This window comes from Sciurus vulgaris, assembly GCF_902686455.1.
Source record: "Sciurus vulgaris genome assembly, chromosome: 2".
Lineage (NCBI taxonomy): Eukaryota > Metazoa > Chordata > Mammalia > Rodentia > Sciuridae > Sciurus > Sciurus vulgaris.
Genome location: NC_136462.1, coordinates 112,965,118 through 112,984,181, shown reverse-complemented (window position 1 = coordinate 112,984,181; position 19,064 = coordinate 112,965,118). Strand labels below are relative to the sequence as shown.

Genomic DNA, 19,064 nt, shown 5'->3' with positions numbered 1-19,064 from the left:
GCGTAATAAATAATATATAATATTGACATGATGTGTTATAATTTTCTGTGTTTTATATTTATAATTTGTTATATTAGTAAAAAATTGTTTCTTTGGTTTTTTATCTATTGTAAAAGGTACTTTGATACTTTGGTAAAGATAATAATAAAGATAAATAATAAAAGTAATGTAACAAGTACTTTCCATGTATTATCTCACGTAATTCTCCCAGAAATCCTATGAGAAATGGGTACTATTGTCATTTTCATATTATTGAGAATACTGAGGGTCTCAGAGGTGAATAGCTTAATCTTAGGTTTCACAATAAAGAATAGAGTTGTATTTTAACCAGGCAGTCTTAATTTCCAATCCAAGGCTTTAACTAATGTGTCATATCACTGATAATATGAGGCTTGTTCAGAAAGAACATAAGCTAGCTAAATATACATTTTAGGAGATTCTAAACTTTTTCGTTTGGTTCTATCCTTCTCCCAGTTATTATACTTGGTCTCATTTTGTTTTGTTTTGTTTTTGTTTTTTGTTTTTTTTTTTTATATTTGAGATGGGACCTTGCTGTGTTGTCCAAACTAACCTTGAACCCCTGGGCTCTAGCAATCCTCTTGCCTCAACCTTCTGAGTGCTAGGACTGTAAGTCTGTGACTCTGCACCTGTCTAGCTTAACCTGTTAAGTTTCTACTTCCAAATCCTAAGGAGAAAAAAGGAAAAGAAGGAAGAAAAAAGAAGGCAAGAGAAGAAATTAGTGGCAGATTTAAGTGCTAGATTTAATTTAAATAACTGTCAGGCATTGAGAGACTCAAGTAGAGTTTTGGCATTCTGTTTCTAAAGTTATAATATTGCACATAGTATGATGAAGATGAGAATTAATCAACATAATTCATCTGATAAGAGTGGTTTCTGAGTTGGATGCCCTACATAAGCCCACTAATTAGTTAATGAGAATATATAATAGTAGGTGATTGTACACTGGTTTTAACAAAAACGAATTAATTTTTTAGCATCGGCACTTCATTTAGCTTTTACAATGCCACAGCCATTGATTAGTGCTGTCAGTCATGATGATGATATATAATAAGCACTATTACAGGTAACTTAAATCAGATGGAACATGAATAGAAAGCAAGGTCTCTCACCAGGGCTGGCCTTCCACCACTTCACTGAGGAGTAGGTAAAAAAGCAGTAGTGAGTGAAGAGGGCAACTCAATGCTAATGTCCCTAACTGAGTATCTCAAGGGTTTATCAGGTGCTGTCTAACTAGAAGTAGTGTACCACCAGGTCTTGTCAGCCATCATAACAAGAGATTGTAGAATTTGGCAGCAATGGTGCATATGGGTAAATGGCAATTATCTTACAGAATGAAATTATTAGATGAGTGTAGTATTTTAAATGAACATTTTAGGAACAAAGACTCATTTAGTTAGAAAATTAATCTGCTCATACAGAAAATAGGAATGGGAAATTGACTTACACTAAAATGGCCTTAAAATATTTAGCTTTAATCCAACTTATATGAGATCAATATTTAGTATCTTTGTTAAAAAAAAAAAAGTATTACCCAGAGAAGTATAATCAGGGAACACTGTACTTAGAAATCACATTAAATTGCTGATCACCTAGTGGAAATAAAGTTGGGACTCTTGGGAGAAATTCTGATAGAAATGTAAAAATTATTTAGAATCAAGGAATATTTGAAGGAAGTATAGCTGTATTTAGCCTGTAATATTCTTTGTAAGTGAATATTGAATGAATGTGTCAAGCTGACCTTCCCACTAAAAAGAGGAACAGGATGAATAAATTCAGACTGCAACCAGGGGACTTTGAGCAGAATGATATGAATATTTGCTTTTTACTTTAATGGTTGTGGAAACATTGGAGAGTGTTAAAAATAAGAAACTTGACAAATGATTCTAAAGTTCAACTGGATAATAATCATGCAGGAATAGGCTAGAATAATATAGTAAAGAAAATAATAAAGGAATTGAAATGGTATAATAATGAAGTTATAGAAAAATAAAGGAAGAAAGGTGACATAAGAAAAATAGCAAAATTGCATATATAAATCTTTCTTTATCAGTAATTGCATTAAATGTAAGTTCACTAAACTTTCCAATTAAAGGACAGATCTTCTAGAAGAATGAATTTTAGCCTAGGTGTTTTGGCACATGCATGTAATTCCAGCTACTTGGGAGGCTGAGGTAGAAGGATCACAATTCAAGACTGGCCTGGGAAATTCAGCAAGACCCTGTCTCAATATAAAATAGAAAGAGATAGGGATGTAACTCACTGCTTACCTAGCAAGTGTGACATTCTGGGTTCAATCCCCATTACTGGAGGATTGGGGGGAGAGCCCACCAAAAATATATTGTAAATATAAAAATATATACATGTTAGAAGAAAATGTAGGTATAAGTCTTGATGACCTTGGATTAGGCAGTGATTTCTTGAATATAATATCAAAAGCACAAGCAAACAAATAAAAACCAAATAAAAAATAGATTGAATTGGATGTCATCAAAATTAAAATCCTGTGTGCATTAAAGAAAAGTATCAGAAAAATGTAAAGATAACCTACAGATAAAATACTTGCATTATGTCTGATAAAGGCTTACTAATCAGTATATATAAAGAACTTTTATAACTTGGCATTAAAAGCAATCCAATTTAAAACTTGACAAGGTATTTGAATAGACATTTCTCCGAAGATACAGGAATGACTAATAAACACAAGAAAAGATGCTTAACATCTTTAATCATTAGGAAAATGAAAATCAAAACCACAATTACATACCACTTCACACCTTCTAGGATAGCTGTTGTGAGAAAAACAGAAAATAACAAGTATTGGCAAGGATGTGAAGAAATTGGGATCCTCATTTATTGCTGGTGGGAATATAAAATTATGTAGCCATTGTGGGAACAGTTTTTTATCTCTTCAAGATGTTCAATATAGAGTTATGACCCGGCAATTCCATCCTAGGTGTATATACTCAAGAAAATTGAAAACATATGTTCTCATAGAAACTTCTACATGAATATTCATAGCAACAGTATCCATAACAGTCCCAAAAGTGGAAAAATTCACATATACATCAACTGATGAATAGGTAAACAGAATGTAACATATTTATATAATGGAATATTATCTATAAAAAGAAATGAAGTATTGATACATGCTACAACATGGATTAACCTTGAAAACATGCTTAGTGGAAGAAGCCAGACACAAAGACCTATAAATACTGTATGATTGAGTTTATATGAAGTGTCCAGGATAGGCAAATCCGTAGTGATAGAAAGTAGATTACTGGTTACAAGGGGCTAGGTGGAGGGGTGGATGGGAAATGATTGCTAACTACTATGAGTTTTCTTTTTGGTGAGATGAAATGTTCTAGAATTAGGTAATGGTGATGGTTGTACAATCCTGTGAATATATCCCAAAAAAATGACTTTTACACTTAAAATCGGTAAATTGTATGGCATGTGAATTATATCTCAATTTTTAAAAGGTAATCTGATAATAAAAGGAATATTCAGGAAATGTTATTTAAAGAATCAGAGGATTTGCCTTTGTAGAAGCTCCTTTAATTACAGCAAAGTGACGCTAGCACAGGCAGAGCTAGAAAACTCAATAGGACAGAGTAAAGTCTAGAAAGAGACACAGATAAGAATATAATGTATGATAAAATCACTCAGGAAAGGTAGTCTATAGTGTTGGAAGAATCATTCTAGCCACTTGGTAAAGTTGCTGAAACTTGCCAAAACAAGGCAGAGCGTTATTTTAGCTCAGCCTTTTAACTATGATGAAATAAAGGATACCAAGAAAAGATCATTTTTATCATTCCTTTATTCTCTACCCAGTACAAGCCCAGGACATGTTCAGGTCTTCCCCTAGCCCTCTGCCAAAGGTAGTTTCATTGAATGTCCAAAGAAGTCTGAACCGCCAAGCTGCAGAGACTTACTTGCCCATGCAGTTGGCTTGGAACTCAAACCAGCCTCTCTGGGCACCATCGTGGTACTGTTTCAGAGGGGAAAAATGATATGTTGTCTGTCATCTCCATAAATCAAAAATATGGAACCTGAGTAACACTCAGACGTAATTCATTCCTCATTTGGATCTCTGAGGGGCAAATTTTTCCCCAGTGTGTGTTAAAAATTAGCGGTAAGATAGCATAATTTCTACACAGAAATGTTTAAAAGCAACTTTTAAACCCATGTTTTCCCTTTTTTCACATGTGAATTATCTTCTGTGTAAGAAGTGCACAGGCCTTAGTATAATGTCCTTAATAATAATAAAAGTCAGTCTACTAGCTCCATCTATTTCCCATGAGAAATATGGGGGGGTGGGAATCATTACATTAGTTCAGAGATATTTGGTTTTTTCCCAAGACTATCCCAAAATAGGAAGTTTAGAACATATAAACCAAAATAAGTTCCTGTGGGGCAGAAAATTAAATATAAAAAATGAAAAAGTTAAGAAAATATGGATGATTTTTTTTTCTCAGTTCTGATGGGAAAATACCATTACTTATTATTACCATTTACTGAGAATGAAAAGCAAGACACAAAAAATTGTGTATGATATTTTATTTTAAACTTTTTGTGCTTGGTAAAATTAAAACTGGTCCATGCAATCCAGCTCTAAAATACTATGGACTCTCAGGTCTTCTGAGAGCTCTAACCTTGAAATTGTTGGTACTTCAGATAACAGAAATGTCCTAGAGATTCCTTCTTAGCCTCTAATTCAGATTCCTTCCTAGCCCCTAATTCTGTGGTTCTGTAGTATCATAGAAACTTGATTGTTGTCCATGTCAGACAAGTTTTTTATAGCTTTATTTGTTTATGAATTTTCGCAGATGCATTTGACAAAGAGTACAAGATGGCATATGATCGTCTCACACCTAGTCAAGTCAAGAGTACACACAACTGTGATAGACCACCAAGTACGGGAGTGATGGAATGTCGAAAAACCTTTGGAGAACCTTATCTATAAGATGTGTGTGTCTGTGGGTGGGTGGGTGGATGTGTGTGTGTACATTCAATATATATTGTATAGTTATTGTACAAAGTAATTTCACTTTTAGACTCTAAACATTTTGCTCTTCAGTTTTTGAGATTGCAACTGTAAATGGTTGGGGAAAGTTCAGAGAGCTTCTGTACTAAATGTTTTCAGAAGAGGTTAGTAACAAATAGGGAGAGAACCACTTTGTTTCCCATTTCTTTTCTCTTTAACTTCCTGTAATAAGTAATTAAGTATTTTTGCAACGAGAAAATCCCTTAACGAAATTGGTTGCCATAAAATATGACAACTGTCTTATGATTTCTCTTGGAAGAGACAGATAGAAAAATCATGTATGGAACCTAAACAGAAATGTAAGATTAAAGTATCTCTTGTTTTCATAGACTGTTCAAATGTTTTGACCATGAAGTTGTATTATACATATTTTAAATTGTTTATAGTAAGTTGATATTTTTTTAATTTTTAAATTTAATATAGCAAAGTTAAAATGAACTTAAACTTATGAAGTGTTTATTTTCCTTGTCTGCTATTATTTGAGGTAATTAGTACAGCTGCAGATCTCTATATGTATATCTATATATATATTTTTTATTACTTGGGAAAATTGAATTTTAAAATGTTAGTACTAGGTCAGTGTCCTACTAGGATTGCATGTTAGCACCGTAGGCCTGACTACAGTGAGTGTGTCCTGGCAAGGATGGTTTGCACTGCCCAGACTGACTCACTGAGCAGAGAGTCACCAGACCACGGTTCCAGAATCTCTTTTATTGCTGTTAGATACATACAGGACACAGAGAAAGTGGCTCACAATGCAAATATGAACTTAAATTTTAATATTCTACATGAAAACTTATATTGGGAAATATGACAAGACAATTGACTATTCCAAATTTTATCTTATTTTAATATCTAAAATATTGGGTATGATGTAAATTGTACTATAAAATATTTATCTGAAGTATGAATTACTAGGGTATTCTGTTAATACTATATATAAATATTCAAAGTATTTTTTCAACAGTAGAAAAATAATAACCCTCTAAAAGTACAGCCAGGTAGAATTTCCCATATTGAGGAACTTAGCTTTTCAACCAACATCAGAATCTGAAGTATGTGGAATCTAAAATGCAGAAATAGCCAGAAATTAGACAATAATAAATTGACTGTTTAAATACCATGAGTATTAAATTGACTTTTGAAAATATATTTTTAGCCACATTATTTCTAGTATCTCTTTCTTTGGGTAATTTCTGGTAAGGAAAAAGCATCCTTTGGCTGTTAGAATTATTTATAATTTTTTTCAATATGCGCCTGTACATATTTGCATAGATTGTCATTAATGAAGGAAGTTTCTGGTCAGTTTTAAAGAAGAAAAGTGGATGGTCCTAAATTGGATGTGTAAAGCCAGTAGAGTTCATGATACTTTGAAACATCTTGGAGTCCCGAGACTTATATCAACCACAGAAAAACCACCTTTTGATCTCATGCCATTAATGAATAGCACCAAGCTAAAACATTTCATTGCTTTTGTACTCTGACAAATAATGGAGTTTAAAAATGCAAAACTTCAGTTCAGTTAGTTTGAGACTGAGCTTGCTTACTTGAAAAATCTGGTGCTATACATATATCTGCCTTCCTTTTATTGTTGGTTTTTTGTTGTCTTTCTTTGTTACTGGGATTGAACCCAGGGGCACTTTACCTCTGAGCCACATTCCTAGCCCCTTTTTTAGTTTTTATTTTGAGACACGGTCTCGCTAAGTTGCTTATGATCTCATTAAATTGCTGAGTCTGACCTTAAACTTGCAATCCTCTTGCTTCAGCCTCTTAGGTTGCTGGGATTATAGTGAGATTATAGACATGTGCCATGATGCCCAGCTGCCTCTCCTTTGTAAACACCACTCCAGTTTTATTCTTCTTTGCTATTGAAATCCAAGCTTCACTTTCTACTTGAATCTTATGGTTCTTTAAATCATTTGAAAGTTGTCAACTGACAGAGACATTTGATAGAGGAGGCTTTGATGTTGGTAGTAAACATCCCTCCAAACAGAATTTTGAGGTTCATTCTCTTCAGGTTTTCGTTGTTTGTTTTTATTCTCTTCTAAGAACACTTGCACACTATTGTTTACTTTTTCTGTAATATCAGTAATATGAAGGAATCATAGTTTATAGATTTCAAATATCTTGACAGAAAGGAGTGAGGCAGAGCCCATTCTTTATAGTTCAAACTCGTTTGAAAAAGTGAATATAATTTTTCTCTCCTCCCCCCACTCTGATTTTGTTTCTACTTTTAGATAAATTTTTATTTCCCCTACTTTTAATCCCTAGGGATTATTATTGCAGAAAGTCAGTCTTTAAAAATAAAACATGAATAGAAAATGGTAAACCCTGCTCCAAAGAAAATTGAAATAGGGAACATCCTTTAAAATAACTGTACAAACTTTTTCAGTTTTCTGTTGACTGTACGTTTAAGAGAATCATGGCCAATCATGGTGGACAGAGATGCCCTTTTACTGTTAATCTCTTATTTTCTTACTCTTAGTTTTGTTTATATGTTTAAATTATGGAAAATAAACCATGCTTTGTGCTAGTATAATCTGTTTATTACTCTCATTATATTTGATTGTCACACAATTGTATTTTATATTGTATTTTAGATCTTCAGATTTTTCCTTCTCTTACCAGACAGGGAATTATGCAGCTATTCATCTTCTGATTTATCCTTTTTCTGACTTTTCTGGAGTTTTTTCCTTTAAAGCCCTAAAACTACCAGCTTATTGTATCATAAGATTTTCTAATATATCTCCCCATTTTCCTATGTAGAAAAATAACCCTGGAAAATGTTGGTTCAATATTTTAGGCAGTGAATACTTATTTTTACTTTGTGCTGATAATTTTTATTATACTTTAGTGCAACTAACAAGTGTTGGCTGATTCTATATAGAAATTATGTTGTATTTTGTGGAAAGAAAATATTTATTTGGTAATATGCAGTAAGTACTTCAGCTTTATTTTTATTTTTTCCACTAGAACTTAAAAGCTACTATAAGGCACTTTATCTCAGACAAATAGGGAAAGAGCAGGCTGCCTCTCTGAGAGGGTCCTTGGCCATCATGCCAGAGTGCGCATGCTCCTGCTCTGTTAAAGCACTAAACTTTATTTAAGAGTTGAACTCTAGTAATTGTATACCAAGTTACTTTAATATCCTTAGTACCTGGTGTCTTATCATTCCTTCATACTACCTTCCTCCTCTGGCTTCAAAGAAAGCACATTTGCTGGCTAAATTATTTTTTTACTAAAATAACAGTACACTAATCAACAAGGAATTTTCTTCTCTGATTTCCAAAAATCTGTGTGCTTGTGCTTATACTCTGAAATGGTAACAGATTTCTGATAAAGTTATTACTGCCTTTCCACAATTTGCTGTTCCTTTGGATGGCTTCCTCCTTTTGTATTTAAATTTTTTTCTTATCAAATGTGATACTGTAATAAAATTCATTGGAGCAACTGATAAGACTATTCTATAAATGAAATCCTCTAGATTTTGTTTTATCATAGCAAAGGACCTGAAGATTAGAATGTGCCTTCAATTGTATAGGCAGACTTGGCCCAGGGTATCCTGCCAGGCCCTGGTGATCCCCTGGGGATGATCAGACATTCTTATGAGCCCTCTCTTTGCATCTTTTCTAACAACCAGTCACAGAACACATTGCAGGCTGCATCTGCAGGGCAGCCCTCCCACAAGAAAGGGATCAGAGCCAAGGATATTTATTGGCATTGAAAGCCAACCAGTCATCTCCATTTATCTACCAGGCTGTGCCCTAAATATTAAATTCCCAGTTCCACCCCCTTTGGTACTCAATATTTAAACAAATAATAATTCTGATATAGGCAGTGTATTATAAGAAAAATCAAGTCTCTAATTTGATAGAACTTTTTTCAGATCTCTTCATGATATATAATGTTCAAATGTATAGTAACCACTTAAACACATACCAATTTTCAAATATTTGAAATTAATTCCTTTTTTCATTTACATATAGAATCCCAATCCATTTAATTAGGAAGAATTTCACATTTTTAGAAATCTGACTCAAAAACCTATTGCCAGAACCATCAAGGAAATGCAACTCTAAGGGGTGTGAAGAAGCCATCATGCAGCCACTGTCTTCCTGTTCAGACACTCATGCAGGACCCCTTAGACTTTCTAGGCTGAATGAATGACCCAGAATTTGTCCCAGGTAACTATACAGATCATTTGCCTATCAAATGAGAGGATCATTTCAATATTGTCTTGACATTTTAAGATGGTACTTTCTTAAAAAGTATGATTTTTATTCAGTTGAATATTTGTAAATGTATGAACAGAAATTTTAATTTCCAAGCCTAACAAATTGTTCTTTTAGAAGCTACCTAAGTTTTTCATCTCCCTAGAATCTTCTTTCTCTCCCCCAGTGAATTCCTACTCATCTTCCAAGGTCCAAATTTCATTTCTCGTAACTTGTCCTTTTCTGTCATAATGTGAAATGATCAGAACTTTCTTTGTAGGCAGAGGGATGCCAGAAGTTCAGCAAACTAGGAAAAGATAATTAGGTAATTGGAGTTCATTTTAATTATTAAATGGCTATCTCAGCACTTAATTGTAATACATTTCACTGTTCGTCACTCCTCATTCAGTCTGATGAAGAACATCAGATCCAGGCTGTCATTGAGGAGATGACTTCCTTAAGGTTTGCTGGTCTTGGCTGCAGACACCAGGTTGGCACCCAGAATTTTGGTATTGGGATGTCCCTTCCTATTCCTGGGACTGGCATATGGAGAATCCACAGTGTGGCCCCATCAAGAATGAGGTTAATTAATTTAAGAATATAGAGTTTGAATACAATTTCATATTCACTAGTCTTCTCTTGAGCATTCTGACTATATGATCTTAAGAGAGGAATGAGCCTGTCTATGTCTGTAAAACAAAATACCACTGGAACTCATAATTTTTATTGAAATTTAATAAAAATTACTTCCAAATCATGGCAATCCCGAAGTAGTGAAGCAATTAATTACATGAACCAGCTCATCTTAAAAAATGAAGTGTTTTGAACACCTTAGCCCTCCTGCACCAAAATAATTTATCTTTTTTCCCCACATCTCATCTGTCCTGCTGTCTTCTTTAGTGAATCATTTCTCCTGTTTGTAATTGAATCCATATTTCCCATCATAATCTACTGTCACTCAAGCTCCTTTTGCTCTGAAACCAGTAAGATAAAATTATTTCTAACATGTCCCTTAACCATGCTAGTAAAAGCAGTAACCAGTACTTTAATATACAAGCATATCAAATTCCACATAAGACATTTAACCACAAAATTTTTAAAAATACAAGTGTCCTTTATATTAGTTACAACATGTTATTGTGTCAAGTATTTCCCCTTGGTAATTGCCTTAAGATCCACTTGTGAACCATGCAAGAAACCAGTCTAGCCTTATGATCCTATCTAGGCTGACACACAAAAAATAGCATTGTGCCACTGGGTCTCTTACTTTATACTGACTTTGGGCTCTTAAAATTATATCCCTTGCCTAGCGCAGTGGCACACACCTATAATCCCAGCAGCTTGGGAGGATGAAACAGGAGAATGGCAAGTTCAAAACCAGCCTCAGCAACTTAGCAAAGCCCTAAGTGACTCAGTGAGACCTTGTCTTTAAATAAAATATTAAAAAGGGCTGAGGATGTGGATCAGTGGGTAAGAACCCCTGGGTTCAATCCCTAGTACCCCAGTCCCCCCCCCCCGACCAAAAAAAATTACATCCCTTTTCACTCATTAGTGGCCATTATCACTGTAAAACATACTGAAGGGGCAGAACCAGGGCAGTTGATTGTCAACCCCTCAAGGTGACCACTGATGGAGATAACTGAAATTTGGGTTTTCTAATAAGTACATATTTTTAAATAGCCCTTAAAGTAGTTTTCCTTCTGGAATCTCCACTCCTCCTAATTCAAGAGCAAATTATAAGTTTTCATTTCTCAGGCTGCTTCCTGTTTTAATTTCACTTTTCAGACTGTAACAATAAAAGCTAATGTTTTCCTTTAACACTAGAAAATACTGGTGAACATTTTACTGGACTATGATGTAGAGTGAGAATTGATTTCTGTTATTTTTCCCTGTAGCCTTAGCTCCTTAAACTCAGTAACTGAATATATAATGACTGCAAGCCTGATAAAACTTCACATCTGAACAGAAAAAGGGGACACGGCAAACTGTAGTGTGTGCTTAGGGCAGAGCCAAGAGAGTGAGATGTAGACCCCCATCTGCATCTTTGGACCAGTGACTCTTCAGGAATGATCAGGGAATTATGAGCAAGGGAGATTTTCTTATTTTTGCTCTGCATATCCCAACCCTAATCCACAGTTCTTTAATTCAGAAGACATTCTGGTTTCGGGGGTCCTTCTGCAGTCTCCACGAGACATATGTCTTCCTGAGAAAGAGGTGACTCCACTCCTCCAGAGGTGAGGGCCTTGACCCACAATGAGCTGCAAGGATAAGTCTCAGTCCCAAACCACATTCACATCAGAAACTCTAGGCTACGCAGTTCACTCCTCCATCATGTTCATTCTGTCAATAATGTAACGAGGTACAACAACTTCTGGCACAACTTTCTCACCTATGTTCATTGTGAACACAGTGACTGACTCAGATAGACACGGGACAGGATATGATTCGATCTTCTAACATCACACTGATTATCAGAAATACAAAGTAAAGAAGGAACATTGTGAAGCCCAGAATCTTGTTCATTCTCCATTTGCATGATGCAATTGAAGAGATCACAAACAGGAGCATGAGAAAAAGCAAAACAATTGCACAAAACAAGCCATTGCTGCTGACTGGCACAGGCTGTAATCCATTGATAAGAGAGAAAAGCAGCCAAGGAACAGGCAAGCTGAAAAATTAAAGAAATACTGTGAATATTCTTAGTTTTTATAATAATTCCATATACCTAATTAGTATTTTACAGTTTACTAAGCACTTATTTTTTCCACACATAAACTATGAAATAGAGCCAAAATTATTAGCCCCACTTCAAAGTGAGGAAACTAAGGTTTGAGGAAATTAAAGTGCTTGTCCAACAGTTCACAGCTAATGATTGGGAGAGCCTGGATTAAAACAGGTACTCCGAGTCAGAACTTTTTTTCTTTCCTGCATGCTTTATAACTTCTATAGGACTAACCAGATCAGTTGAATCTCTAAATTTTTATGACTAAAACCTGCATCAGGATAATAAAGTTTCTTTAAATTCTTTAGGGGGCTCTCCTATGCCTCTTTACCACCATCTGCCACTCCTTCACAATATGCACATACACACTGAATTTATTTCTATGTACATATGTATACAGATGTTCTAGGATCAAACCCAGGGCCTCGTGCCTGCTAGGCAAGCACTCCACAATTCAAATTAAAGGGAACCACTTCCAGGACAGGATTGGGGAAATGAAAATAACCCTCTGCTCTGATAAGGTCAGGAGGACAGGGAAGAGGATGGAAACAGGAGAAGGAAGCAGTTGCTTGTTTATACAGAATGCTTTTTTAGAGCCTGTGAGCTAGCAGGAACCCAAATGTGAACAAGCTGGAATATCGAGAAGTGAAATGTTTCCTTCCAACCCCTCCTCTGTGAACTCCTATATTTGTATTTGACTGTATTTGTAATGGAATGGACTGAGCTTCACTTTTCAATTCATCTGTCAATTCTAGTCAGTTACATTTCTGACAGCATTAAAGTTCTGTTAACCGGCCCTCTGTGATGATGAAGGGAGGATACTTTGCTGCCTTGCAGAAACTTAACAACCGTAAATGCTTTTATTCCATGTATAATGAATGAAGCAGAAAACCAGCTCACAGCCTTGCAGCGTTTTCCAGTTTTACTTAACGTGCCTTGGAAAGTAACATTGCCACTCACCCAACAGTGATATCAAATATGTTACTGCCCACTGAGCTTGATACTGCCATGTCTCCCAGGCCTTTCCGAGCAACAATCACACTGGTGATGAGGTCAGGAATTGACGTGCCTGCTGCTAGGATTGTCAAGCCCATAATCTCTTCAGAAATCCCTATTGTTTCACCAACCTGGTAAACAGCAACAGTAATGAGAATCCATGGCAAGAGCCCATGAAAACCCGCAGACCCTTCTCAGCGCCCACCCCGTACTACCCTGTGCAGGGGGAGTGCACCTGGAGGAGCTCAGTACACACCCTTGCCTGAGAGGGCTGGGTGGCCCCTGCTCCAGGCTGCAGGGAACCATACCGCCCTTCTGTGAATTGACCTGGAAGTCTGATACCAGATCTGCCCTCACTGTCACTCCAACTATAATACTTCTGCCTTGCCCCAAGGACTGCTTCTCCAAAAATCTGTTCATAAGCATTTCCAGAAAACAGACTCCTGCCCTGTGCCAGGAATCAAGTTAGAGGCCGCAAATGGGAGTATTGCACATGCCCCATTCTCAGCCGAGTGAGAGGAAAAAAGCTTGTAAACATTTACAGCTCTGTGAGAGCTATTCCAGGCAGAATAGAAAAGCCCTGGGTGCACAGAGAGAGAGACTGGTAAGAAGCCAGACAGCCAGCAAAACTGAGCTGGCTGTCGGAGTGTGTGGGATTTCACCAGGTGGAGAGGTGTGTGCTTCTTCACAGAAAAAGTAGGGAATAAGTAGGGAATAAGACATGCTCGCTGGAATGGAAAGGCTTCTGGGTCGTGCTACATATGAATACCTTGTGAGACAAAAGCTCTGTGCTCACCACAATAAAATGCCTGTACTTTTGAACTTCTAGAAACTACATAAATTCACTTATTCCTTGATATTCCCTGGGTACTGGAAATTCTTCTTAAGGGGGAAAAGTGCCCTTGGGACCTGCTGATGCAAGGCTGGAGTTGCTGCCGTTCACTCACCTGGTGAGCCCACCACACCATGAAGTATGAGAACATGGCTATCCAAACGATGGATCCCAGGAAGGTGATAACAAAAAACTTTTTAGACTCCTGTTTTAAAAGGAAGAGAAAAAGTGGCAGAGGCTAAAGGTCTTCAGCCCTCCTGAGGGAGCCCCAGGATCAGTGCCAAGGCCTGGTGGAAGAGATGGGAGGATCTGGAGACCAGAGGAGAGCTGAGTCATTGTCTCCAGTGAGTGCCGTGAGATGGATGGGCAAGGAGGTGATTGCAGGCGAGTCCAGCCAGGAAGGCACTCAACAAACTCAAGAGAGCTGTTTGCTTATCCTAGATCCAGATCCATCCAGACATTTGGTTTGGCTTCTGCAATCTCACCTGCCCCCTCCTCTCTGGACCCAGAGACACAAAATGGACCACGTTTGAGTATAGAGTATCTTAATCAGGTCTTTCCCTACAATAGAAATGCAGGGTAGAAATAGCAGTATCCACCCTGGGTTTTCAGAAAATCTCTTTGAAATATGGTATAGTGGCATCATTTCCAAATTAAAATCAAGAAACAGGAATCAAGAAGAGACTAGTTCACACTACTTACACTGCTTGTGAGGGACAGAAGGCACATGTGAAGTCTAGGGAACCCCATTCCCAGTGGTATGTCCCCCCGGCATGGTCCCCTTCCAGAGCTGCTATCACGTCCCACATCCTTGCAGTGGTGGAGCCCTGCCAACCTCTACCTCCCCTTGAATATGAACCCTGGGCACCAGAGGCCTCACAGCCTCCCTGGGGACAGGCAGCCTGAGGTACAGCTGGGCACTCACCTGCCTACGGACATCAGGCACCGTCAGCCACAGTGGGAACACGATGGGCAGGAGGAAGAGGTAAACGGCCTGCTTCTGCCTGGTCTCAGGCCAGTCCAGGGACAGAGGCTCTTCCTTTCCCTCCTCCTCCTCTTCCTCCTCCTCATCATCATCCTCATCCTCATCCTCATCCTCATCCTCCTCTTCACTATCACTTCCATCACTTCCCCCTTCACCATCTGCACCTTTCTCCTCATTTTTGGCTTCATCTTGATTTTCAGCATTGACGTCCTGGGCTCCAGTTTCACCTTTGTCACCTTTCATGTCACCATCTTCTCGGTTTTCACCTCCATCTTTGTGTTCATCTTCTTTTCCTCCTGCTTCAGTTTTGCCCTGACCTTCGCTTTCCTTAGTTCCGTGTTCACCAGGAGCTTTACCCTCTTCCCCTGTCATTTCACCTGTGTTCTCAGCTCCAGCCGCACCTTCCTGCAATCCAAAGCCAACAGGTTAACGTGTGGTGAGTGCTCTGCTTGTTCTCCTTCCCAGTTTCTCCCCATGTTGTTTTTCTTCTCAGGCTGCGTCTGAACACTTAAGTAGGAAGAAACTAGAGCAATTATTCAGCAAAATCCCCATGACAACATCCCTACCCATGGTTGTCCAGTGATGGAGAATTTACCACCTGAAACAGCTTCTGCCATCTTTGACAGCTCTGATTGATTTGAAGCTCATGTTTACATCAAAGTTCCACACCCCCACCCCCTCTGCATGGAGCCATACAGAGCAAGCCTAGTACCCTTCCACAAGATGGCTCTCTTCCCAGGTTTAAAGATCCCCAGGTTTTTCTATCATCCCCCCATGCCATGGCCTACGGACTGCTCCACATCTTGATGAATTCATTCCATTTAGCTATACCCTAAGAGGCGGGCCTCCAAAATTGAATGCAGAACATGCGTAGAGTGGAACAAGACTACTACCTCCCTTGTCACTGGGCCTCTATTAATGCTGCCCATGTGGTGTATAGCATGATATCCTTGGTGATTACAACACATTATAGAGTCTACTAAAACTCCTGAATTATTATCTTACTTTATATGTTACCTATTTATTGCTTTTTTTTCTTTTTTCGGTACTGGGGATGTAACCCAGGACTGCTTTACCACTCAGCTACATCCCCAGCCCTTTTTATTTTTTGTTTTGAGATAGGGTCTCACTAAGTTGCTGAGGCTGGCCTCAAACTTACAATCCTATCTCTGTTTCCCGAGTTGCTGAGAATACAGGTATGTGCCACCACACCCAACTCATTGCACATTTTTATGTGCCAGGCACCATAGTAAATGGTTTAATAATAATACCTAGGATTTACTATATTTCATGAGTCAATTCATGACATAAGTAGAATCATATCCATCTTACAGATGGAGAAACTGAGGCAAAGACAAACTTGCCCACGGTCTACAGGTTTCTGTGAGTGATATAGTTGGAATCTGAATATGCGTAGTCCAATTCTTGACCTCTTAGCCACCAAGCTACTCTTCTTTATAATTGTCAGGCTGAATGAGACTTCTGGCTCCCAACCTGGTATCCTGGGGAGCAGATTAGAAATACAGTTTTCCCAGCAGCTCAGGAAGCTAAGGCAGGAGGATTGTGAGTTCAAAGCCAGCCTCAGCAACTTAGTGAGGCCCTAACCAACTTAATGAGACCCTGTCTCTAAAATAAAATGTTAAAAAGGCTGGGGGTGTGGTTCAGTGCTTAAGCAGCCCTGAGTTAAATCCCTGGTACCACAAAAAAAAAAAAAAAAAAAAAAAAAAAAAAAAAAATTTTCCTGGTTCTACAGGTACCAACTGAATTAGAATCTCTGGAACTGGGTACCAATAATCTGTGTCTGACATTTTCACAAGTGCTAATACATTCATCTACAGAGCAGTGTTTGGGAACCATGAACTGTCTCCACACTAAAAGCCACTGATTCTAAGGGTCCTCAGATTAAGTCCCCAACCTAACCTATAAAATGCTAGTCCTGTCCCTTCAAAGACCTGGGCTTTGTATCTATGTCCTCTGTAGCAAATGTCACAATACTGGGAACTCCAAAGGATGTTCAGTAATTCTCAACTCTGCTGCATATTAAAATCAGTTGGAGGTTTTTAAAACCATTGACATCCAAGGACTCACCCGATCTGTTCTGACTTAATTGGTTGAAGGAGGGACCTGGGAAATTTTTTGAGCTTCCCCCAGATTATTCCATTATGCAACCAGGGTTGAGAACCTTTGGTAAAGAAGTCAATTGTCACCTGGTGAGGTCTGTGCTTTAAATTAGGAATGGAGAAGATTTTCGTCTGAAATAATTCCAAATAATTCCAGCCCTCCTACTCCCATCAGAGGAAAAAGACTTCCTGGAAGAAATTAGTCATTTCAATCAATAGGTATGGGACTGTCTGAGCAGCCCTCTTCTCTGAGGTCTTTCAACCCAATAGCCCCCAATGAACTGGTGGCCCCCTTCTTCCATGTTGGAGTCAAGGTGCCCCACTACTTCCTGACCATAGCTGACTGGATACAAACTGGATCCCTGTTCTGGCACCTGGGTTGATCTTAAAGACTGGGACCCTGTCACTGCTGTGGACTAGAGAACTGGGGTGATGGTTTAAGGTAATGGGCTAACAAGGAAAACAAAGCCAGGCTACCAAGACAGAGCATGGGCACAGAGGGAACATGAGGGAGGGAAGAAAATGGAGTGAGAAGCCACTAGGCCGAGCTCCTTGTGAGACCAAGTTTCACTTTTCCTGCCCCCCCACCCTCTGCAGGGCTGGGGATTAAAAACAGGGCTTTACACATGCTAAGTAAGTACCCTACCTCTGGGCTGCATCCTCAGCCCTTTTAATTTTCTGAGACAAGTTCTTGCTAAACTGTCCAGACTGGCCTTGAATTTGCAATTCTCCTGCCTCAGTCTCCCCAGTAGCTGGGATTATAGGCCTGCGACACCTTGCCCAACTCCAAGCATGGCTTCCTGCTCTGAGGTTCCAGAGACACCTCTGTGCCCTCAATCCTTTTTACTTAAGCTGACCATAATGGGCCTCTTGGAACATTCATGAGATGCTGAGCCCTAAATTGCTGGATTATGAATGAGATATAAGTGAGTGCTTTTGGGTGCTGAATAGGAAAACAGATGGAACTTGCAATCAATATGTATTTACTGTCTGTCTGTCGACCTATATTGAGCATAGCTCGGTGCCAGGCATTATGTTTCCCTCCTAGTAGAGACGGAAGACTCAGACTCGGATCCTGCCTTCAGTAACCTCACCACTAGTAGGAGCTAAAAAAGACCCAAAATAAAAGGGAGGCAATGATAAGAGCCCAAGACAGGCGCACAGCACCATGCACATTCAGATTTGGGGGCATCGAGGAATCTTCCTAGTAAAGGAGGTATTTACAACTGGGCCTGGAAGGGTGGGCAAGATGAGGCTATCTGAAGATGGAGGGGGAATGGCATTCTAGGGAGAGGAAGCCATGTGAGCCAATGTGGGGCGTAGAAAAACATGGAGACAAGAAATTCAGTTTGGTCAGAGCATGGTGGAAGAAGAGTTGTAAAGACAGAGCAGTGTCAGGATGCAAGGCCCTGCAGCTGAGGCCGAAGTGCCTGGCCAGGTGCACAAGGAGTGAGGAGCCTCAAAGTTCCCCAGGCCTTTACCCGACAGCATTCCCACGGCATTCCAAGATGTCTATTGGTCTGGAGCCACCTGGTCTCGCTGTTCCCTAGTTGCCAATAAACTCACTCACAGTTCTTATGTTCTTACAGCATGTGGCAGTCCACAGTACAGTCTTGTACAAATTCCCTCACTCATATTGAGATGCTAACGGTAAATTTATCAGCTCCATGAGGTCTTTGTTGTTTTCAAGTGACTTCAGAAAAAGGGCAATGCTTACTCCAGAAGAATGAAACTCAAATAGAATTTCAGACCTTCAGGAACGAACTATTTTTGGCCACAGAGTCTTTCCCTGGGTTTCTTAAATCCCTCTACCTGTGCAGAAGCTGGTGCCTACCTGACCACCAGGATTCTCCTCCTGATCTCCCTTGACGTCTGGAGCTGGGGCTGGTGTGACCGTGACCGCAGGGAGCTTGGCTGGCGGCTCCTCTTTAAAGGATAAACATGGGTTAGGTCAGAAGAGCAGCCCAGGTTCTGAGGGCAGCTGGCAGGCACTGGCACGAGCGGCTGCAGGGCTCTAGGACAGCATGATCTCAAAAGGTTTGCTGGGGCAATTTCTTGTTGGTAGGAACAGTAAGATGAGAGGATGTGAACTGTTCTTGCCCTATCCCCTGAGCTGCCTGCAGATGACAG

General features: G+C 38.9%; 2 protein-coding genes across 12 annotated transcripts in view; one reads left to right on the top strand and one right to left on the bottom strand.

The window, feature by feature from the left end:
- DENND4A (DENN domain containing 4A) overlaps positions 1-10,791 on the top strand; it is a 114,002-nt gene extending 103,211 nt beyond the window's left edge. For all 9 annotated transcript variants that reach the window (XM_079125613.1, XM_079125614.1, XM_079125618.1 and 6 more), the window contains one exon: positions 4,851-10,791. In XM_079125613.1, coding sequence (XP_078981739.1) covers positions 4,851-4,987 — 137 coding nt within the window. In that variant the 3' untranslated portion in view covers positions 4,988-10,791. The remainder of the gene's footprint in view (positions 1-4,850) is intronic.
- The window catches only part of SLC24A1 (solute carrier family 24 member 1), a 34,828-nt gene continuing 21,028 nt past the window's right edge, over positions 5,265-19,064 (bottom strand). For 2 of the 3 annotated variants that reach the window (XM_079125648.1, XM_079125649.1), the window contains 5 exons: positions 18,769-18,860; positions 14,755-15,219; positions 13,945-14,034; positions 12,962-13,128; positions 5,265-11,947 (listed from right to left, as the gene is read on the bottom strand). In XM_079125648.1, coding sequence (XP_078981774.1) covers positions 11,698-11,947; positions 12,962-13,128; positions 13,945-14,034; positions 14,755-15,219; positions 18,769-18,860 — 1,064 coding nt within the window. In that variant the 3' untranslated portion in view covers positions 5,265-11,697. The remainder of the gene's footprint in view (positions 11,948-12,961; positions 13,129-13,944; positions 14,035-14,754; positions 15,220-18,768; positions 18,861-19,064) is intronic. The other variant, XM_079125650.1, reaches the window with a different exon arrangement.